The sequence below is a fragment of the Blennius ocellaris genome, assembly GCF_963422515.1.
Source record: "Blennius ocellaris genome assembly, chromosome: 19".
Taxonomy (NCBI): Eukaryota; Metazoa; Chordata; class Actinopteri; order Blenniiformes; family Blenniidae; genus Blennius; species Blennius ocellaris.
The window spans coordinates 11414449-11438685 of record NC_137668.1 but is presented as its reverse complement, the minus strand read 5'-3'; the positions used below and the strand labels follow the sequence as shown (position 1 = coordinate 11438685).

The 24237-nt window shown below is 40.9% G+C and overlaps 1 protein-coding gene across 1 annotated transcript in view; it reads right to left on the bottom strand.

Moving 5' to 3' along the window:
- sema5a (sema domain, seven thrombospondin repeats (type 1 and type 1-like), transmembrane domain (TM) and short cytoplasmic domain, (semaphorin) 5A) overlaps positions 1-24237 on the bottom strand; it is a 145860-nt gene that overhangs the window by 28793 nt on the left and 92830 nt on the right. Inside the window, exons 13-16 of the mRNA XM_080515431.1 lie at positions 22925-23106; positions 20813-20956; positions 14442-14589; positions 2377-2602 (exon numbers count right to left, since the gene is read on the bottom strand). Coding sequence (XP_080371557.1) covers positions 2377-2602; positions 14442-14589; positions 20813-20956; positions 22925-23106 — 700 coding nt within the window. The remainder of the gene's footprint in view (positions 1-2376; positions 2603-14441; positions 14590-20812; positions 20957-22924; positions 23107-24237) is intronic.

Below are 24237 nucleotides of genomic sequence, written 5' to 3'. Positions count from 1 at the left end.
GAAAAGATTGCAGTCCTCAAGAAAGGGCACAACACAGAAAGGTCTCATTATCAACTCTGCAAATAAAAGTCATGTTGAGCCAGCTGAGGAAATACCTCTTATCACAAAAACGGCAGCATCTTTGCTAAAGTCTGAGTTGACGTTAAAAACAGAAACAGCCAAGCTTTGACAATTTCAGATGTTACACATCACATTCTGAATTCAAGTTACTTTCTATACTTTCTATAATGTTTGAGCTATTTTCACCTGCAGACCAGATCCAATATTGTCAAACAAATGTCTTTAAAATGAAATTGAGTGAAACTAATGAAACTCACACTCAAGGAACATTCTTGATGGCAAAAACAACAAGTTACATTTGTTGTCCATCATTTGTTTTTTTTTTTGCATTTATGACGTAATCACTTTCGGGATTTTTACCTTAACTAGGAAAAGTGTAAAGGTTTATCTTTAAGTTTCAGTTTGTTCCATTTAACTTTTATATGATATTTGTTTGTATTTTTTTTTTTTTACTGAATTGTTTATTAATCAAAACATAAATAATCTAACTCAAAGCTGAGGCACTAGTACAATGAGCAAAGCTAGTCTTTAGGCAAAAGTCTGTTTAATTTTTAAACCCTGTTTGTTTCACTGAATATCTGCAGAAAAAACAACTTTAATACCTTATGAAGAAAAAAACTATTTTCCAAGGTTGTAGTTGCAATGCAGAGCAGAAATTTGTGCTTTCAGTAGAAAAGCTAAAATTAAAAATCATCCATTGCGAGATACCTTTACACTGTATATAAAATGAAGTCACTTGGTATTGACACATAATTGTAAAGCTGTCCTTCATAGTAGGTGTATAAATGTGACACGCAGCACTTCTGTCACTTTGCCAAGCAGGTGACAGTGTTTCTGTAGTTTCCTATTAGCAGATATGTTAGTGATAATAATAAAACAATCATAATCCCATATTTGTTTAGGGGTTTAAACTTCTATCATCTTGCTCACACAGTATATCACCATCTTCCTGCCGGAGCCTATAGTCCTGCAGCTGAAAGTGTTTACTGTTTGCTTTTCAATTGGTGTAATTAATACTGGAGCTAATCTGATGTCAGGCTTCTGGTGACAACCTCTAATGTAACACGTTGTTTTTGTTACTTCCTCCCACTAATCAGAAACTAGACAGACTTATTAAAGTTCAAGCCTTTGTTCCCTAATGTCTTAGATGTGTAGCTGTCACTCCTTTTAAACTGGGAAGTCAGCAGTCAGGTCTTTAGTTTGTTTTTTTTTCTCTCTGTGCTTGTCACTGCTCACATAAAACCCTTCAGGAACATTTAAGAATGGGCTTCAAAGTGTGAAGAGAACAACTTGTACGAGTGGCAGCACTGAAGAAAATACACATTTTAATACTTAGAAATGAAAACAAGAACCCCATTGATAGTGTACATTAGAAGAAACCTCTGTGATTTCCACAGCATGTGGCGTATGAGTGGTGCAGTGACGGACCACCCAGAGACACAGATGAACTCAAAGTAATGTGAGGCCACCGCAGCTTATCCAGGCGCTAACTCTAAAGCCTTTTAAAAGAAAAAAAAGGAAAAGAAAAACAGCTTTTGCCTCTGAGGCAGGGAGCAAAACTATAAACAAACTTTTAACTGCTGCATCTGTATCTGAACCCTCTTTGCTGTGGTGTGGTGCCATCCTGCCTGTCTCCTCTCTAATATGGATACTTCCACTTGACAACATAAACAACTTGTCAATTAGCAGCCTGTTTGTACCAACATTTACAGCGTTTAATTCACCCGGGGTGTGGCTGACTGAGACTGTGGTACACTGACTGTGGCAAAAGGGAATAGCTGAAACGACAGATAAAGAGATGTAATTGAACTTTGTGCACGAAACTGTCTATGTTTACTTGTGTGTTTGTGTGCGTGAGGGAGAGAGATAGCATGGGGACATGAAAACCAGCAGCAAACTGCTGATCGGCTTTGCGGATTGGAAGTTCATTACCACATCTGACGCTTTGATTCACTGATAAAGTGAAATAAGTTGATAGGAAAGACACAAGAGTAGAGTGAGATAGAGCTTCCTTTAACTTTTGCAGGACACAGATCGGAAACTTTAAGACAACTTGGAAGACAGACTAATGAACAACAGCCAGATAGAGAGGGGGGGAGAGAGAGAGAGCGAGAGAGAGAGAGAGAGAGAGAGAGAGAGAGAGAGAGAGAGAGAGAGAGAGAGAGAAAGAGAGAAAGAGAGAGTGAATGGCTTGAGGGGACGAGGACAATAACGAGCCAGCAGAGATGCAGAAAGCCAGTTGGAGTGCGATAACAGGAACATCCAGAGCTGATATAGCTGGAAAGAGACCATCTGTCTCCTGCACTCAGCACTCACCGTCAGTGGAGCAGCCAGTGGATCCATCACTGGAGCAGTAGCGCATCTCGATCCTCTGTCTGCCCACCTCCAGCAGGCTGGGGTCGGGGATGCGGGCTTTGCAAGTGTAGCGGAAACGCTGTTCGTAGTGGCCGCCATTGTCAGAGATGTTGACGGGCGTCCAGGGAGTCCAGGGTGTGGTCTTCTTGAGGTCAGGACATGGCAAAGTGTTGCACGACTGGTACTCCTGTGGGCACAAAGAAAGGGAATATTTCATTTTCCAACAGGTGAATGTGAATCTGACACAGTAGGAAAAGAAGATCATAAATCATTAAAGCACTAATTAGCATGACAAGCTGAGACAGAAAAATACGTGGTGTATTTCCCAAGCATAATGGAACACGGAACAATGGCTTTTGAAATTCTCAGCACTGACTCAAATTAAAGCGCTTATATTATGAGGAAATAAACATCCCTTTCAAAGCTTTCAACGGCGCTCATCCTTGAAAGCTTCCAGTCCTGGCTGGCTCTCTGTACTGTACACCACCGGATCCAGTTCCACACATCATCCAAAATATCTCCTAAACAACCAGCCAACCAGCCCCGTTTGCCCAGTCCCAGCACCCTGCCATTCTGCCTGCGTGCACCGAGGATACAGTCCCATTAGGCCGCTTGCTGAACATGGCAAGAGGTAAACAAGCCAAGCAGAAAAGGTCATTGATCAGGCTTAATTTATCACCAAGGTGAAAGGACAGAGGGAAGGAGGGAGAGAGAAGAAGAAGGAGCCACACTGGGGACCTGAATAAAAGACCCCTACAAGAAGGAGGGAGTGGAGGGAGGTATTAATAGGAGATATTCGTCCCATCTGGCTTTGGGAATCGAGCAGTAAAAAAGAGAAACACAGCTCTGAAGTTCCAACGACATTATGTGAGATTTTTTCTACAATGCCATAAGTATGAATTAGTTATATTATAATTATTATATATATTCATTTCATATATATATATGAAATTGATATAAATATATGAAAATATATTTCATCGCCACTTCCCACACCTAATTTGGACTATTCCCTGAAAAATATTCAGCTCCTTCCCCTATAAATTTCACGATATGATTTAGGACTATAATAGGAGGGTAATGGGCAGTCCAGCCCTCTTTGGTGCACAGCTAAAATTGATATATATGTATAAAGATGTGGAAGGAGTGATACATCTGGAATAAATGACACCGTAGAAGTGGAGGTGAGACGGCTGCCATTTTCGTCACCACTTGTTTATTTATGCTGAATAGGACTTGAGTGACTGCCAGACCTTGACAAAATAAGATAAGAGCTCCTTTCTGCACATCCGTCAGCCTGTCACACGGGATAGGCTGACAGGTCAGCTGAGAAGGCGAGCTATATACATTATACAGTATGCGGGGCTATTTTTCACCATCTCCCTCCCATTTTCACCCCGTCTCGCGGTCTCACTTTGCATCCGTCTATCTATCTTTATGTTTCTTTCATCCCGTTTTTCACACACAGCTTTCATGGCTCGCTTTATGTCAGATCTCTTTCTGCCTTTCCTTTTTGTATCTCTGTTTCATCTCTTTGTGCTTCTCCCCATCCACACTCATCCGTTCGGTCTCCTCCTCTCTGCCTCTCTTCCCCGGGGTACCAAGGTTAAAAACACAGGGAGGATTTAGATTCTGTTAGGGCCCCATGATGAATGAGGGTGTCACCTCCACCCTGCACTTCCTGCCTCTCTCCATCTTGCACAGTAATCATCTCCAGACATTAATATTTAACATCGTCACACATCACAGACCAGCCCACAATCTGTGATTATCAGCCAATAACAAAGACGGGGGAAAAAAAAAAAAAAAAAAAGAGTCCACCTCAGCGTCTCAGTGATGCCCTCAGCAACAGAAATGGCAGCCGGTGGCATGAATGGGTGGCGAAAGACAAACGATCTGAGGGTGTTTGTTGTGTGAGTTGTTGATGGTGGCCAAACACAGTAAATATTTAATGAGGTTTGTCTGGTAAGCGCTTCTCGCTGTACTCTCTGTGGATTAGTGTTGATGCAGAGGGCTAAGGAGATAATTACTGGGTTCAAAGCGAAACCTCATTCAAGGTCTCACACAGAATCCATATCAACTGCAGCTGAAGTTGCAACTTACAGTACAGCGGTCGGTATATACTCTATGAAATAAAGATATATCACACTGACTGGACTGACATCAAAAGATGTCCTTGCATTCACGTCCCAGTCTATACAGAATATTCTCGCTGTGGACTCAGACACATCTCTTGTTCGGCGAATATTAAACGTAGAAATTACAATTCTGTTCACCAAAATTACCATGGGTTTTTTTTCCAAGAGACAAACAAACAAACAAACAAAAATCCCCAATGTAACTCTAAAACTTCATTCCAAACACACGACTCTATATGTGAACAGTTTATTGCTACTCGGCCTTCTGGTGCAGAGCTTTTCCAAGCAACAGCTACAAGTTAATTCATCACAATGAGAATGTATGTGTTACGCTGTGAAAAGGTGATAAAGAACATAATATGTCATACCAGGGCTTTGAGCAATATAAAAAATGTAACACGTACATTCTTGCCCTGATGCAGGTGTCAGGATTTGGTATGTGTACTTCGTTAAACTATGATTATGAGAATTTAAAACCACTGGAAAGCCAAGAAATGAAGCTCTGTGACATCGTGCAGTATAACCTCCAACCACAGACAGGATTTTGTAAAGTTAGCTCAAATACAATAACTGCAAGATTTGGAACATAATATTATAAAACATTTTTTTTACAAGTATTACATTGTACAGCCATAGAATCCACATAAATACCATGTCCTATTCACAAGAGGGTTAAGATTTCAAAGTCTGCAGAAGCTCCCAATCTAAAAGCCTGAATTTCCTATTTGGTTGCAGGATCAAACGAAAGGTCACACAGTGAATAGCGATATAATGAACCTGCTCCAGCCAGACTTCTCAGGTTGAACATTTTGTGAAGAAAAAACTTTTTCTTCTTCTTCTTCTTTCAAGCAGTCTCATCCAGTGTGTTTATTTGTAAAACACCCCTGTAACTTTGACACTACCGCCTGTTAAAAGTGCCCACAAACACACTGGATACGTACGTGCCTAGAGTTTCTGTGTATATTGGACGACTGCCCACTCGTACTGAAAGGAGCATCCAAGAGGAGGTTATAGCAGCTTGTCCACCAGCTCTGACCAGGAACCGAGACCTCTGTTTCACCTGCACTCACAGCTGTGAGGAAGCATTGAGAACAGTGTGAAAGAGGTTGGGGGAGTGAAGAACAGAGTGGTGTCCAAGCCGGACTAGAAAGCTAAAAGCTGGACCTCACAGAGTGGCCGAGTCACCGGCTATAGTAGCAGTGGTGGATGTGCATTTGCTTTTCGGACTACAGGGATATTTGTATTCGACCAAGTTGTTCATGTTTTCAGTATGTACAAACCCTCTGCTGATGACCATTATACTTGCTCCTTCAGACTGTGTAACTTTGCCCTCATCCTCCACAGTTGGTGACATAAATGATGCATGCGTTTGAAACCCCATGTTAATAGTTGGGCCAACTTTTTTCAGTTGGAGATATTTCCATGAAAACCTCCTGTCAGGATGTAGCTTCTACACTAATATAATCCAAACAAAACATGTATTTGCAGAGACAACGGGATAAATAGACTGAAACAGATAAACAGAAGAGCACAAAAGGAGAAAGAACCGAATGATAATAAAGTCTATAGCATATTAGAGCACATTACAATGGAATGATTTCTCCTTTAAACTGTCAGCGAAATGTGCGAAGAAGCACACAATGAGGAAGGAATGTAAAAATTATATCAACATAAATACCAGTGCAAATTAATGTAAGAAATATGCCATATAGAGAATGTTATTCTCAATATATAATCAACACATAAGTGGGGTGACGATAGTGCTGCCAGTCTATAAAGTTCACCTCAGCCAAAGGTAAAGCTTTGCACAGCGGAAGTATTGAGAGAAACAAAAAATGTGTGAACCACATGATTTTAACCAAGTGAAGAATGGTTTTCACATGCTGGGACAATCTGAGACGCACATGAATGTGGCATGAGCTGAAAAAACAAAGCTTCTTTCAGCCTTTATGTGTTACAATATATTCAGTAAGACATCAGTTGGACAAGAAAACACATAAAAGTCTTAGTGAGGATATTGCCAAACTCCTTCATGTCATTTCAGAGGAACCACTGCTGTGCAAATACAGAGAAAGACGACAAAAAAAGTTGTCTGTGACAATTTGGTTTGAAAGTGCCTCATGAACTCCTTTGGGGTCCTAACTCCTTGCTGCTGGGGCAAAGAAGTCCAAAATGTGAGGGTGCGGTGCACTTTTGTTTGCACTATGGGACGGTCTTGATGACTCAGCCACTTTTCTGTTTGGCTGTGTGAATATTTTTTTGTTGTTTTCCGTGATTGAGCTGCTTAAAAATCATATTTGCACTGGGGCCATTACTTGTGATATAGTGTGAAAACTGTATAAGATTTTACTGCGAAGTTTGCTAGCATGGGTGCTTTTAATCCATTACTTTGATCACTTTATGATACATTTAGAGAAGGGAGCTTATTTTCTTCACAACAAATAAAAACATTAATCACCGAGGGAAAATAACAAAGATCTAAGGACAACCCTGAGGAGCAGATTTAGCAGATATCCATAATATGCTCTGTCGCTCTCTTGTTTTACTTTATAGGCTCAGGAGATGTTATTAAGCTAGCAGATATGCTATTATATTTATGCAAGTACGACAGTTCAGGCATGTGTTGGGAACTGTATATTTGAAGAAAGTAGTCAAGCTAAGTCAGTTTTATTTGTACAACCCATAATCACAAATCACACATTTGCCTGAAGGGGTTTACAATCTGTTCACCACATGCCGCCATCTATTCCTGGATCCTTTGGGTATGAAAAAAAAAAACTTGTTTAATAGGGAAAAGGAGGGAGTAACTTCAGCAGGAATAACAGAGGAGTGATTCCACCCTCCATGTTGGAACGGTCTGTTTAGTTTCATTCTGAAAATCCCCACAAAATTGTTATTATAATTTTTCATAGGTCAAGCTATGTTTTTGTTCCATAAAATAAAGTTATGTGAGTCAGGTTAAATCCAGGAGGACAGAGTGAGTGTTCAATGTATCAGTCCCATACAACCTTAAGGTTTACAATATGAAAGAAAATGTTAAAGACTCCTGCTGTGGACAATATTACCTCTATTTCTAAATGTTGAAAGACAGTGGAGTTTTTATAATGTTTTATAGCAATAAAAAGGAGCCTTGTTCCGTCGTCTGTGCATATACATACACAGTGAAATACCAATAAAAACAAAAACAGTTTCTTATGCATTTAGAAATGTTTATAACATGTTTTGAATAATGCAAACATGGGCCTGAAAAAAAGACGCACACACACACACACACACACACACACACACACACACACACACACACACACACACACACACACACACACACACACACACACACACACACACACACACACACACACACACACACAGAAACAAATGTAAACATTTTCCCTGTTAAAGCAGTGAATAGGCCATTTGACGCATACATTTGATTATAAAAAGTGCCATTCTGAATAAAAACCTTTTGAATTTCATTTTCTATCATGAAACAATGAACTGAGCTCCGTTCTAATCGATCTTTCCGGCTGACATGGTGAAGTCATAAACAAAGTGATAAAACTACACAGATGAAAAAACTTTTTTTTTTTTTAAACTCTGGGACCGTTCTTGGACACTCAGCCGTGCTCACATCTCAATTTGGGAGAAATTAACTGAAAGTGAAAACATGGGGGAAAGCAGTCGAATGTGACAAGTGGCATGTGGAACACAAAATTGGAATCAATTAGTGCGCTGATTTTTGACTCATACCCACGCCCCCCCCGGCGAGAGCGGTGATGTGCATTATGGGCAAATTGAGAGCGAGAGCGGTGATGTGCATTATGGGCAAATTGAGAGCAGTGATTTTATGCTGTGAAACACCTTTAACAGGCAGCTGCTCAGAGACGGGGAGCTCTGTAATGGGTTTCTGGCTGGTGCTCAGGAGGACTACACGGGAGAACGCCTGATAGCATCTTTACTGCCACACACACGAACAAGCTGCCCGGTCGGTCAGTATAGAAACCGCGGTCGGGCTGTTTGTGTGCGCATATGCAACACTTGACTATTGAGTGAAAGTTTTTACTCTGGGCTGGCATCCTGACACTGATTTGTGTATATAGGAGTGTGAAGCGTGTGCATGTTTATGAGTTTATGCATGGCTGAGTTATGGATTCAGGCAGCTCCTATCTCATTCTCAGTCTTCGTCCGCAGACCTTTCTGCTCATTTTTTAGGTGTTATAGACTGAAGGGATGGAAGTTTAGAAGGGAGGGGGATAAAGCAAGTCTGTGTTTGTGTGAGTGTGTGAGTGAGTGCAAGCCTACTGTCTGGGTGCTGTGGAAGTATACATTTTTATTGAAGAATGTATGAATGTGAAATGGAGGGTGATATACACTGTATGTCTATTACTTCTGTGTGTGTGTCAGTGTGTGTGTGTGTGTGTGCGTGTGTGCGTGTGTGCGTGTGTGTGTGTGTGTGTGTGTGTGTGTGTGTGTGTGTGTGTGTGCGTGCGTGTGTGGGTACAAAAGGGCCTCTCTAGTGTCTGCCCAGCTGTGGGAGGTGAATAATAAGGTTTCGTGCCTCTCCAGCCTCCTACCATCATTACACTCATTATACTTCTTATTGGGCTGGGAGAGCACTGGCTGTGAGAGAGTGAGTGGAAGGCATGTGCGCATATTTGAGAATATAAGAATGCAATGATTTACACACTACTAATGCAATGCCTGAGTGTATGGTCCAGATGTAAGAGTGACTAATTCTCCCCTGTGCTTACATCTTAATCTATTGTGGTGGAGTCTACAGAGAGAGAAGCAGGTCTAATGTTCTTCAAGTCTCAGTGACACATCAGTTCAATTAGTAGCACCGACCAAAACACACTTTGTCAAACATTGACTCCACTCTCCCGCTCTCTCTCTCTCTCTCTCTCTCTCTCTCCCGCTCTCTGTCTCCTCACCCGTCTGCCTCTATAATGAAGCCTGCTGTCGGCCAGGAGCAGGCTACACACCAGTGCACACACACACACACACACACACACACACACACACACACACACACACACACACACACACACACACACACACACACACACACACACACACACACACACACACACACACACACACACACACACACACACACACACACACACCAAACAATACTAAAATGCACAAGTGTGCCTGCACATCAGTCTGCCTACACAAAAATCCACCACACTTAACTTTCATTTCACAGCCCGGGTGCACCGCTGAACCCCACACAGGTAAATAGAACAGCTCTCGGTTTCATTAAGCAGCTCTGTGCATCATCGGTTCTGCACGGCCCACATTTGACTTATCTAACTCCAGGAGGCAGATTAGGTTGGAGAAGAATGGCTGTTTTAGATCCTTGGCTGGGAGGGTATTTCGTGTACTTTATTATACAAACTAGGAAATACCACAGTGACTGCTATACTCTTGAAAACCACACAGCTCTGAGACAGTTCTTCTGTTCAACTCATAGTAACTTTAGCTGCGTCATGATTTTGTCATTGGCTCAGTACAATAATGCTTTGCACTGTTGACATGTGCTCATGATCCAACATCCAGCTTTACCTGGAAGCCCACCAGTACTGAAGATGGATTATTATGTTTGGTTTGAAACAGCAACATAAAAGAAGAGCCATGTTTGTTTAGAAGGTAACCGGGAAGATACAAACGGAGCATTTCTCAGAACAGCTTGTGTTAAGCTTCACATGATGACCGTGACAGACTGTAGGAAGCAATCCAATGTGCTGTTTACATGAACTCAAATTGGGTTTAAAAGAAAATCATTGTCAATGCATTTTTGTTCAGCTTGTGTGAAAATTCTTGGTGAAGGAATGTTTTGCAGAAAATATGACATATACATGGAATTTGACAAAAAAAGAAGTACATGAAAAAAAAGAAAGAAAATTATTGTATTGTTTAATAATGCATGCATGCAAAACTCCAAAAGATCAATTTCGGCCAGCAAGGGAAGAATCAAGCTAGCGATAGATCAGTGAGTGTCGGCTCATTGCTGTCCACAGGCATGCAGATCATGCAGTATTCGGGTTGGTTTACTGTCGGTGTGCTGCTGAGAATCTGATTGAAACATGAAAATGGAGATTTTTTAAAAGTGTTTTAGCTGGAGAGTACTTTCCATACTGCTCTACAGTTTTTGCCACAGTACAAACACCCTGGAACAAATTTTCATTAAAAAAAAGTTTTACAGAATAGAGAACCTACAACCCAGAGTTGTATCTTATGAAAGCAGTTGTTGGTTCGTTGGTTCCTTATGTCTCAGGTGATTGATGGAAAGTGAAAACTTTTCTTATTCCAATCTTATTTTCTATGGCCATAAATTATAATGACACTTCAGATGGACTGTGAATGTAATTTCCTGAGTCATATTTAATAATCTTCACATTTAAAAGTGTCAATTATTGATGATTATTTCCTTTAACTCAAGAGCTTATTCTTTTCTATAGCAGCCTCTCTCTCTCTCTTTTTTTTTATATAGTTTTGCTCCCAATTTATCCTGGACTGACTGAGCACAGTTCTTCTATTGTAGCTGGGACTTTGAGTCATCACACAGCAGAAGATTGGGTTAAGTGCTGTCCTCCCGGTGCAGTGCATCACTGCTGGGCCTTCAGAGTCTCACTTGTTTATTTCCAGCCCAGATTTCACCTGTTCCTCAGGGGAGTCAAACCGATAGTGCAGATACAGTGCAAGCAGAGATGGAGCAGTGCTGCACAGGCCAGGGCTCAGACCGATGAAGTTGCAGTCATGTGGACCTTTGCATCAGCAAAAAGGAAGTGCCTTGGCAATAAATACCTTTACTATGGTATGTCTGCAGCCAAAGCTTATGTCAATGACACACAGTGCAACACTGGGGCAGATTTGATGGAAATGAAGTAGCTTGAATTTGGTTCCTTCAATCAGGCATGCTGTGGATGATTGTTTTCAGAGCCGAAATGTGAGTGAAGACACTTTTGTTTAATTCAAAGTGTCCTTGACCTCAATCTGTGCTGGCTTTACTAGCCTGCGTCTGATTGTGTCATGAGCTCTCTGCGGAGTGGAAATAAGTAAGGAAAGAAAACAAATGTTGAGCTTGAGACTCAACTGACTTTAGATTTACCAAACATGTGTTTTTCATGCGGAGCTGTACTTTTCAGCTCAATGTGTAACTTCTTGTGTTGCACAATAGAGGATGTGCTTGATATTGAGAATATTAAAACACAGTTGGTGATAGCATAATATGTCTTTCAGAATGTGTGGCCTGCAACTGTTAGAGTATATCTATCATAATTCTTGCATTTCTTATTACATTTACTTTAAAAAAAAAACCTCTCAGTTCCCAAACAATATGTTTTTAAAAAAGAAGTACATATGAGCTCTATCCTGCACTCAAAGCATATTCATCATGATTTATTCAATCATCTATTATGTATTTCATAAAAACCTTGCACATGCCTACAACCAAAGTAGATAGGTAAAATAAGTTTTTTTTTTCAAGACATAAAGAAAAAATACATTAAATGGCCCAATATGCTTAAAAAACATAAAAATAGCAGACTGTGGTCCAGATAGTGATGTGTGTGTGTGTGTGTGTGTGTGTGTGTGTGTGTGTGTGTTTTATGTGCATGCAGTACGACACACATGTGAAAAGTACTGAGGTCCACACTTGTAAATTAACAATTTTCTTCACACTTTTCAAAATGGGCTTCAAAACTTAATTTCTTGTGGATTATCTTCCAGACTCAAAGCAGATGTTTGCTCATTGCTGTTGATTAATGTCTCAAACACATCTGGAGCTGACCACAGGTGGCTCAGGCGACATCGATCCTTGCAGGCAAACACAGGCGCACAAATGAACATACAGCCTCCGAAGTCTCAGAAATACACCGTGCTTATCCTTCCTGCTCTCAGCAGGGTGACTGGTCTAAAAGACGTCGCTGTGACGACAGAAGCTGCAACATGTGTGTGTGGCCTCCTTCTGTTTAATTAAACATGGATGCGTCCGGGGGAGGAAACACAGACAGATGGCACATAAAAATGAACTCCACCGCACTTATTGAGTCCTTGATCAAATTAAAAGAACATATTCCCATCACTGTCTTCAAGTTTTGAATGGCATTAAAAAAAAAAAATTAGTTGGTGAGGTATTGAGGCAATTGTTATAGAATTAACAGGTGTGCCACTGAGAAGCTTATCCAGGTTGTTGCTGAAAGGAAGCAAATGTTTCTTTGATCTGAGTAAATATGCAGTCATATAACAAGTTAGCCAAGCTGTCCAAATAAAGTCCTCCCTGGCAAAGACGTGTCTGTGAAGTCTGCATGTAATTACAACTCCGGTGGCTCACATGGCCCCAATTAAGTTCGCATCCCAATGCTGGAAGACAAAAAGTCGATAAGAAAACAGCCCAAAGGGAAGATGGACATCAAGTGAAAGTCCAGGAGAAAGAAGGAGAGCCAGCTAAACAGAGAGAAAGAGCACCGGCTCAGCCTGTGTGACCTTCCCCACTCTCTATGGTATGTCGCTTCCTCGACGGTCCTCTCCCACGACACCGAGAAAAACTCTCTCTAACATCTCCCTGAGCCTTATCACTTCCACAAACTAATGACACATCAGAAACAACAACAAGAACAACCAGTAACATTAAAAAAAAAAAAACAGTGATTGTGGGACTCAGATTTTCCTGGTGCTTCCCATCGCTCTACTTTTCACAGCGGAGCCATTGAAGGGATGCCATACCTACGAAAGAATGACTCAGTAAGGATAGCGCGAGCTGTGCACTGACAGAAATAAGACAGCTGCTGTCATCTGAATGTGTACGTGTGCATTTATATGTGAGAGAAGCTGGCAGGTTACACGTTGGCATATGACGCGGCTGCTAAATTGTTACTCTTTGGGAGGTCAGCATTTTCATTTGGGTGTTCTGCAGCTACTAATGTGTCACGGCCAATTATTAGATACTCTATATGCTCCTGAGTTTGCAAGGCCTTGAGTGGGTTGTTTCATATTGCAGACAGTGGATTATCTCGCTTTGCAATGGGCCATTACACAACCTGTGGGATGTGCGTCTTCAGCTAAATGTGATTTGGATCGATGGATACTTTTTCAGCATTTGAGTGAAATTCTCTAAACGTTCACATTCAATTCAACATCACTATACACCTGCATCCAGTCAGTCTTCCAAAGTACAAACACATGCTGTGGAAATGTACATATTTATATTACTAAGCCTATAATCCATTTAAGTTAAGATGATAAACTTTGGGCCAGAACTGTTAAAATGTAAACATTTCCACAAAAAACTATTGAAGAAATGCGAGAACCCAGCACATAAAAACCGAGATACACTTCAAGGAGCCCATGCATCCACAAGGCCCTGACCCATATTCTTTAATCCATCTCCATGAGGGACATGCGAAGCTACAGCTATCATGTTCGCTCTCTCTTTTTTTCACCAGGACCGTGGATGAGGGAGTGTGTCTGTGTATGAAAATAGCAGCAGATATAACACAGGCATCATATCATTCTGTCAACATGGAAAACGCTCGTATTTCAACGGTTCCTTGCATCATCCGCGCTTTGGAGAAAGCTTTGTGGCACAAAATAAGCCTAGTCGTGTGTGTGTGTGTGTGTGTGTGTGTGTGTGTGTGTGTGTGTGTGTGTGTGTGTGTGTGTGTGTGTGTGTGTGTGTGTGTGTGGTGTTAAATAGGTCTTGGTAATAAATCTGATGAGCGCTGCCACTGTATAAATATAGCCAGGGGATTTGGTCGTGTTCGACGTTCCAATTTCATTCAACGCATCATATGGCTTAGACTGGGGTCCTACACAATAAGAAGACTGACAGAAAGACGGATAGTAGGAGGGTGCATGTGGGAGCCATTGTTAAGAGTGACATACCTGGCCACACCCGGGACAATCGTTGCCGTTCTCACACGTCCTACGTCGAGACTGGATGCCTCCGCCACAGGGCACGGTGCAGCGTTCCCAGGCCGACCAGGCCGACCAGTACACGTGTGGTGGGCAGGGCAGGTGTTCATTACAGTACCTGTGACGTAGGCATAACAGACAGAAAAGAATGAATGTGGATCATTGTATGCGCATGTGTGTGTGTGTGTGTGTGTGTGTGTGTATGTGTCATGGCTGCCCTGTCACTATCACCAAACCTCCATCAATCTTTCTTAATAGAATTAAATACATAACAACTACAAATGAAAAAGACAGTTGAAAAAGAACCGTTACAACAGGTTAATATCACAGGTATCATCAAAAGCACCAGATATAAAGATGAAAACTCTCCAAGCTTAATGAAAGAAGCTACAACTGAGAACTAATTGCAGTTTATTCTAACAATTCAAGCGCTTATATGCCTTAAGTTCTTTGTTTCGTGTAGTTGATGAATTTAGGTCACACCCTACTGTAAATCCTTTCACTTTGTTGTCTCTGGAGCTGCTGAACACTCATTAAATGTGGCTGCTTGATGCTGAAGAGGTAGTATTTAAGGTGTTTATCATGTTAACATGTGGCAGGCAGCATCTGAACTGAACGTAATCACTGAGCTGGAAAATACACAAAAACCCCTTCGCATGGATGAAATTACCTGATGACGCAGAACACAATTACCTGCAGATTTGCAACAAAAGATGAATGAAATCCCAGAAGCTATATGAATTATGTCTGCAAGCTGTGAAAATACAGTTGAACTTAGTGATTCATGTATCACTTGTCTGGGTTGTCTGTGGAAAACGTAAGAGCTCCTTTCTCTGGCACACCACTAAAATTATATGTGAAGGGCACTGAAGACGTCACCACACTTTTTGAAACCTTCCCACTTAACAGGAATAGCTTCAAAGACTTCAGACCACAGACACGAGGATGTCTGAAAAGGCGTGTGAACGTCACTTGAAACAAACCGAGCTCATCCGTTTGATGTGGCCCCCGAGCCACTGACAACGCTGTACACAGCGCTTCTCCAGATCGCTCAATCATGCCACCGGAGACAGGTGTGCGCCGTGCGCCTCTCTCGACATGGTGTCGTCTGCACTGTTTCCTAAAAGTACAGCTAAGAAAACTGAATTTCAACTCTTAATGAATGTGCATATGCAGTTTGCATAATTCATTGACAGCCTATTAAAAAACCCACAAAGATGCATGCATCATCTCTAATTACATCGTTTTACAAGACAGGATTACTGCGATGTCTAAAATACTTTAATTACTCAATCCTCATTATGCATTAACGACAGACGATTGCCAGGCTTATTAGAGACATATAATTTATTTTATAACTTTTATGCACGCCATTAAATTGCTTTTATGGCTATTTTGTTTTATTTTATTTTTTAATTTTTGGCACATGACTGCATTTTTGAAGAAAACGGCAACTTCTTGAAATAGCTTAAAATTTAGACCCTTCCTCCAGAGGCTCAGGCTGGAGATTTTCTATTGTGCCATTTGCAAAAGCTCTGCTCTGTTCATGGTGAATCAAAAGCAACATTATGTACGGCGTGGTTGTAAAGATCCTCGGAGCCGTGTGTTCCTAGCCACGTTCACTAATCTGAACACTCATACTGGAACGCTACGCTGGGGGAGGAGGAGTGAGGACAAGTGTGGATTACAATCTTGCATTTGCCTGGGAGAAAGAAGAAAGAAGTGCAAACACACACTTGCGGGATTAAATGCAGACAAAATATCTTTGCTGCTGCCAAGAAAGAAAAAAAAAAGTCTGCAATCAAGAATGGAGAATAATATGAGCTTCCAAATCATCAGCGCTTACGCTTTAATCATTTCAGACAAGTGCAGTGCTTTGTTATCTTATCTTTTTCGCTCCTTCTTAAACAGACAGAGCTGATCAGATGAAAACGAGGCTAATTACCAGCTATAGGCTGAGTAAGCAGCGTGGACGCTGTCAGTGTGCTAAGGGAAATACCGACAGAAGGTTCATAAATGCAGGCATTAACCAGCCAGATTCAAGCCCATAGCGCTGCTGTGTTCGGCTGCTTTCAGAGCATTTGTGTCTGTTAAAAGCTCTGTCTGCTGCAAACAATCAGGGCCAAAGTTATTTGGAGGCCTTCTGGCTAAAAATGTGCAAAAAGGGGGTGAAGGAGAGGTTTAGTTTGTCCTTAGACCCTTCTGATTTTGTTTTTAATGAGTGTCTGTGTATATGAGCTTATGTCATATGGATCCATGTTTGAACATAAAGCCTGTGCTTTAATCTGAACGGGGTACTTGAGGCAAAAGTGGGAGAACAAAGAGCGTAGTGAGGCTCACTGCAGATGCCTAACACCTCTGAATGGAGCCCTGTGCCCCATAAAATAAAAGCCTTTCACAGCATTAAAAGATTCGTTGAGGACGCAGAAGCCAACAATTTTATTTTATTTTTTGTTTCTGCCCTTCTCGTGCCGAGCAGATGAAAGCTTGTTCAGAAAACTTCACCTATTTCACACGTTGATGGATCGAAACTAGGGATGAGATGTTACACGAGTCAGCCAAACAGTGAATATTTTTACAAAGTTTTTCAGTTTGTGGCCACAACAACTGATACAGCTGGATATGGATCTGCTCTCTCTCTCTGTCTCTGTCTCTGTCTCTCTCTCTGTCTCTGTCTCTCTCTCTCTCATGTACAAACAGGCAGACACAGAGGTGCACACATACATTGTTTAGATATTATGATATCAAGGATAATACATCAAGTGGCATGCATTTCCTGCTGACATAATCTACATTTACCCAGCACGACTAATTATCTTACCCTAAACTTAACCTAATATAAACCAAAGCCAGGCACTATAAATTGTGTTTAACCTGCACCATGCACACAAATATGTATATTCATTACCCACCAAATGCATTGCATTTTGCATTGGCTCACATGTTTTTCCTGCTGACTTAAATTGCAATCAAAACTAGACCTTGTTAAGCCAATAATCTAAAAGAGAAAGTTAACATTCATTTTTTTCCACTGAAGCCAGATCCAGATTGCCTTGAAGAAGTGCTTTGAGTCCTCCTTATTCAAATGCTGATTTGCCCTAACATTACAGTGAAGTCAAACACTGAAATAATTACCCACTCTAACCAACATACTAGCATAGGGCTCTTTGATGGGCCAGTTTTCCAAGTGTGCTCAGGATTCTTATAATATAGCCAGACATGAGGCCACCTTACGATCTCGAGTTCCTTTCCAAGCAGGTCTTTGCAGAAAGATGGAATTTTACTTTTGGGATCTTTCTGTCACAAAAAGAGTTCTTTTTCTTATGATGTGATAACTTGCGTAGACACATGCCCATTTGCCTAACCTGAAACTTCACCCAACCCTCATGTTAGTCTCACCTCCAGACATGATTTCACTTGAATTACTTTCTTCAAGGGGATGTTAATATTTGCCCTGTCGCCTGTGACATGAGTACTCATGGATAAAGGTATTTTGAGGTCCCCACCAGATTAGAAGAATACTCATGCACGCACGGATGCACTTCTTGCATCCATTTTTTTTTCTCTTCCTCTGGCAGACTCAAACTGACACAGCATAATTCATCTTTTAACACATTTTCTTTCTCTGTTTTTTCCGCTTTACTGTTAATCTCCACAGCTCTTCTTGAACGCACGCACACACGCATGCACGCACACACGCACGCACGCATGCACGCACGCACGCACGCACGCACACAAAGGCTCCTCTACTCTCACAACAATCCTTTTTCCAGCCCTCACAGCTGGCCCCTCACTGGCCTTAGGTGTTTTAACTAGCTGAACAGAGCAAGTAGTGAGAGCAGGAGCGCGAGATGAAACAAATGAGATTAAAGCTCGGAGAGGAAAACAGAGGGGGTGGCAAAATCTGCTTCTGGCCTCCTGCGGTCTTTAGTGCCGGCCAAGTGGGTTTTTTGGTGTGGTCCCTGAGTCACAGCTGCTGTTCTGGTCACTCTGTATATTTTTTTTTTTTTACTACCGGGGGACTCCACCAGGAGCTGACGCGAGTGGAGGGAAAGGCATTCAGAAAAGGACAACAGACAGTAAAGAAGTGCAGAGAAAATGGAGAAAAGGAGGAATATGATAAGGTTCATGTGGGAAAGCCATTTACAATTACGCATCCATCATGATACTGCTTATGTTGCCAGGATTTTGGGTTTTTTCCCCCTCTCTTTTCCTTGCATGTACCCTGTGAACTGTATTTATTTGCACCTTTTCTGCCTTCACCTTTAGTTACCAACCAGGGATGAATGCTCAGCATGATGTCTGACTGTGTAACAAAGACACTATGGAGACAAAGAAGCACTTCCTCTATTCAATAAAATACACCAAGCCTGAGTTAAAACCATGTATTTTTTTAACAAATTTATTTTTCTAATATTAGTAAAACATGTCTATATCTTGTTTCTATTTTGTGTTTTAACAAGTGTTGTTTTTTGGGTCTGGCCAAGATAGGAGTCTTAATATAATCTTATATAATATAATACATAATTACAAGGAATAAAGCCTGGCTGTGCAGGGAGGAAAGAAACCTTAGGGGTTTATATGAATATCTTGATCTTGTTTACTCAGGCCTGCTATAAATCTGTCCTGGTTCACGTTCTGTGTTGTGACTGGTGTGTGTCTTGATTGTGTCCAGCTGTTGACTCCATCCATCCCCAGTGTTGACAAGAGGAGTCCTCAGTGTTTTCTGTTGTCAGTTTATTTTGCAGCCTGGTGTTGTTTTGTACAGTCTTGTAGCGAGTCCTCAACATGTCTGGTTTTGATTTTAGTTTGTTTTCTGGTTACATCTTAAGGCAAATATACACTGAGAGCATTGTGTTCGTCCCTAAAGCAAGATGTGAAATTGTCATCATTTGCTGTGTTCTAAAAAAAAAAAAAAAAAAAAATGATGATCTTCAAAAAGATCTAGAAAGATATAAAAAATGATAATCTTCTGTCACCGAGAAAGAACAATTTACAGCCAATTTCGATGTTATCTATAGATCTATAGAAAGCTTTTCATGAAACTCTAGAATTCTACTCCTATGACCTAAAAGTCCTTGCAACCAAAAGAAATACAGCAAAAATGTTGTAACAATCAAAGTGGCACCAAAAATGTTTGCAGATTGCAGATGCTGGATCTTGTCCACGTCCATGTCTATTTCCATAATAAGCTTTCTTTCCCTGAAAATAAATGCTACCAGAAGAGCACTTTGAGTTTTGCAAGTCTGGAGGCAGTGGCAGCATACCAAGATGCGTTGGTATTCATGCGTATTGGTGTACGTTGTATCCGTTGACACCTCAGAATCAGAGGAAAGTGAGATTTGCAGTCAAACTTACACGTTTGAGAAAACCACACCTCACAGTGAAGCAGGTAATTGAGTTTGTTACATAAGGTCCTGTTTTCGTTCTTTCTGTTTATGTCAGGTTTTGGGACTCCAATCAGCCCGCGGCAAGCACAAGATGATCAACACGGTAAACTTACCATTTCCGGGAGAACGTTCTCATGTAACATGGCCTAATACACGCAGAGTTCTCATTTGAAAATTTCTGTTGACGTGTAATGTCATAATGATGCAATAGTGGCGTAATGGTATTCTCATCCATAAAACGCATGCGAACCGAAGGGGTAATCTACTTGCCTGAACATTCAATCTTGCAGGCTTCACACAGGACATCAGAAAATCAGGCCTCTTATCTCTTCTGAGTACTAAACCTTGCCAGTCGGACTAAACTTAATTTAAACTTAATTTTCACATCATGAGTCCTGTGTCCTGCAGTGGAACACCATGTCATAGCTTCTGTCTTGGCTAAACTATTAGAAAAGAACAAAACTTGAGATGAAAACTCATCTCTTGACCTTCTATACCTGTGCAGCTTTATACGTCTCTTTGTGCCTCCTTACAAAATTTCAAGTAGAAAAAAACTTTTTTTTTTTTTTTTCAAGGCTTGAAAGGTTGCTTGGAAACCTTATAAACATCTTTAAAAAGGCGATTATTGTACGCCAATGCCTCCAAAGCTTCAAAATGTAGACTTGGTCTGTGTGTGAAAGCCAGATAATTACCCTAGCACAGGCCTATCCCACTCGTTCCTTAATTGGCTGTCACATAGTTGGACAGAAAATAGCAGAGGAAAAAAAAAAAAGAAAATAGAAAGTCGCAACCAAAGTCAAACTTCTTAACTGTGGGTTACACATTAATTTTTCTTTCACATGCACAGACTAAAACACAAGCAGCATGTACAGCATGTATTGTCCTTAATTAGCATCTGTCAACAAATGCGGATATACGTGGGCGTGCAGAGTGAGGACGAGCATCACTTACCTCTCCTCACGGTTCTGGCCCACGCACACACGTCCGCCGTGGCGGGGGGTCGGGTTGCTGCAGGATCGCTGACGCACCTGGAAGCCGATGCCGCAGCTGGTGCTGCAGGGAGACCAGGAAGTCCACGGAGTCCATGCTCCATTTCTAATGAGAAGCACAAAAGCACATCAAGGGTCTTTTTAGTGGCTTTTCAGCCATTGTGTTACGACTCAAATAAGCAGCTATATTTATTGTGCTGCACGGCCCACGCTCTCTCAAAGGGACTGTCTATCAGCTAGTTCAAGATGAAAATGTTACTCTCTGCCAGGTAGTTGCTCACATTTGGTGACTTTTGAATGTCCTCACAATTCCATCATTCTAATGATATTAAGAAAATAGTGCACTGTACAGTAGGATAGCTTGGGTAGATTTTTAAATCTTTGTTAAAAGCAAAACCATCTGTGACAGTGTTGTAATTCACCCCCTGATTCATGTGTTTACTAAGTATTTAAGATTATGGAATTATGAGTTATACTCAATAACATATACCCTGGACCAAAATTCAGCTAGAACAATAGTATCCCACTTACAGTTTCAAGCTATAAACCAATTGTAAGTTGGTTATTTTTCCTCTGAAAATAATCTTGTAGAAAATAGTTTTTGACCTTTCATAATCAAGCTATTTAAAAATTCCCCAAAAGACACAGGTCAACAGGTCAACAGTTTAATTCAATACTGATAAATAATATTTTGCTGAAAAGATGCCAGCTTACCTGTGAATGTTTAATATGCAAAGTCATAGTCACTTCAAGGCCTATTTGTCTCTTTACATGTATTTAAATAAAAATATTCAAGCTTGTGTTATCAGGCTGAGGCACATCAGAATATTTTTAGAAGTTAAAAATGTAAACCCAATAAATAAATGTCATGCAAGTGCACACAAGGATTGTGACTGGAGATCTCCAAAAGTCAGAGCAAATGATCTGTCCTTCTGCTTTTGTTATTGTTCCGGGAGAGTAGTTGTCATTCTTCATTATTGGTTACACAGCAGAAGGGAAAGAACTTTATGTTTACATTTCACTATAACTTGGAGTCTTGTTTGCCAAATGATGAGTCAAGGGAAACAAAATAATTTAGACTGAACAATGTCTATGGAGAGACATCAATGTATAAGCAGGATTTCTTCAGATTTGACATTACGCTCAAGCTAAATCTGGTGTGTGTATGTTTCATATGGTGTTGACAAGCGACTGCATGTCTCCTGTTCTGATAAGGAAAAGCAAGAATTTATATTTAGAGCATGAACTAATTTAATATTTAAACATTGTTCTCACATTATTCATGATTCAAAAATATTAAAATGACAGTGAAAAGCTTGCCCTTATCAGCATGTCCAATCTTTCACCGAAGAATACGTTCACAGGCTTTGCTTTGTATGAAAAAGTCAGATGCAGCACTACTTTGGGAAACTGAGTGTTAATACTTGAATATGTCAGCCAAGCAGTGCAAATAAATGTGACATTTAATCAACACTTACCCTCAGAAAACTTGACAGTGAATGTGAAAAACAGAACCATTTACCACATTCACTTCCATAATAAGCAGGTAAGCGGATGTAGGATTTAATTAGAATCTACCTATCTGATATCTACCTGAGAAAGTTTTGTTGCTTTTTCCAGATGTATGCAGAAATACTCTATGTTGTGGTTGTTACTGTAGCACAGGAGTGTCAAACACATTTTAGTTGAGCTGCCATTTATAGCCCAATTTCATCTTGAGAGGGCTGGACCGGTAAAATAGTGCCATAATAACCTTTACTTTAAAACTTTTATGTTTTTCTTTGTTGTGGTGCAGAATATATATGGTAACAATGTCTATATGTTTGCAAAACCAAACAACTACTCCCAAAAATGACTACAATCACATCATAAAGTTAATTTTAATGATGCCTTCTGGAGCAGAATACAGTGAAATTTTCCCAAAAACATATGAAATTCAATGAAAAAGAAATAAATGTTTACAATTTGCTTGCTTCATTGAAGCCTTTGCAAGCCAGAATTGGCCCACGGGCCTGATGTTTGACAGCCCTTGTATAGATAAACCAAAATTGTACATATCATTGAAGTAATTCACCTGGAGCAGTTGGCCACCTCGACGCTGATCCCGTGACATTGCTGACCGCCACACTGAGGGGCGGGGTTATCGCAGGCTCGGGTCCGACACAGACAGGACCCCGGGCTGCCTCCATCATTATGGCTACAAGTGGACCAGCCTGACCAGGCACCGAAGCCTCCATCGACTGTCACATTACGGACCTGTTAGCAACAAAGAGCCAAAAATAAAGCATTTGAAAGTAATGGCTTTTCTCTGAATCAGGTTATTACGTTAGAGCGACGCTCCCAGGATTGTGTTGCTCTGGGAAACGCGGCCCATGGGTATGGGATGTAAACAGAAATCAATTTCCCTCAAATAGATGCCAAAGTAAGTGCATTATATCATCTACAGCAGGACCAAAACTATGATATTATGTGCTGTAAACACAAGGAAGATGTTCAAAAATTGTTTTGGGATATGATGAGATTCCAAAATAGAAAAAGTGCGATGCGGAATAGGCAGATGGAAGCAGAGAATGGACACATTCAGAGGACCGAAATACGAGGAAATAAAAGTGGTCTCATAAATGAAAATCTGAAGGAAAACAGAATCAACCAGGAAGGCTTCGATATTGCAGAAGCAATGAATTACGAGTGATGTCCCAGGCATATGGGGGAAACAGAAAAAGGCAGCAGTGTGAGACTCGGAGCAGCAGATGATATGAGCCATGTCGCTGCTACATTTCAGGGTGATTTAAAAACGCGAAGAACACTTTCACACCAGGAGAAAGAGAGAGCGAGATCATCAGCCGCTTTAGAATAACGTCTGCCCTCTGCTCTTTGTAATTGAACTCTGCCGTGCGCCTAAATGAGAGGCGCTTGGCTGAGGGAGACAACATCTGCATCAATGGGCTGCCTCAAAAGCAAACAGCTACACAGGGACAGCCGATACAGCAATATCGCAGTATCATTTGCAGCTCAGGGGCCATAAATAATTTGGTAGGCGTATAATATCTACTCAATGAATATTTAATGCTGTATATTTTGAATTAGAAAATAAACATTTGAATGCTTTCGTTTCTTTAAAACTGATTTGAATCATGTTTTTAATTTAATCAATATGCTGGAGGGAGAAAAAGCAAGCTGAGGCACTATATAAGTATATATTATTTGTTTATGGTGAAGGTCAATCCATCCATTCATCCATCCGCCCGTCCGTCCATCCATCCATCCATCTTTTATACCCACTTTAACCAATGTATGATTGTGTGAGGTTGGAGCTGATCCCAGCTGACATTGAACAACATTGCCCTGGTCACCAGTCCAACATGCACAAGGCCAAAATAAAGAGAC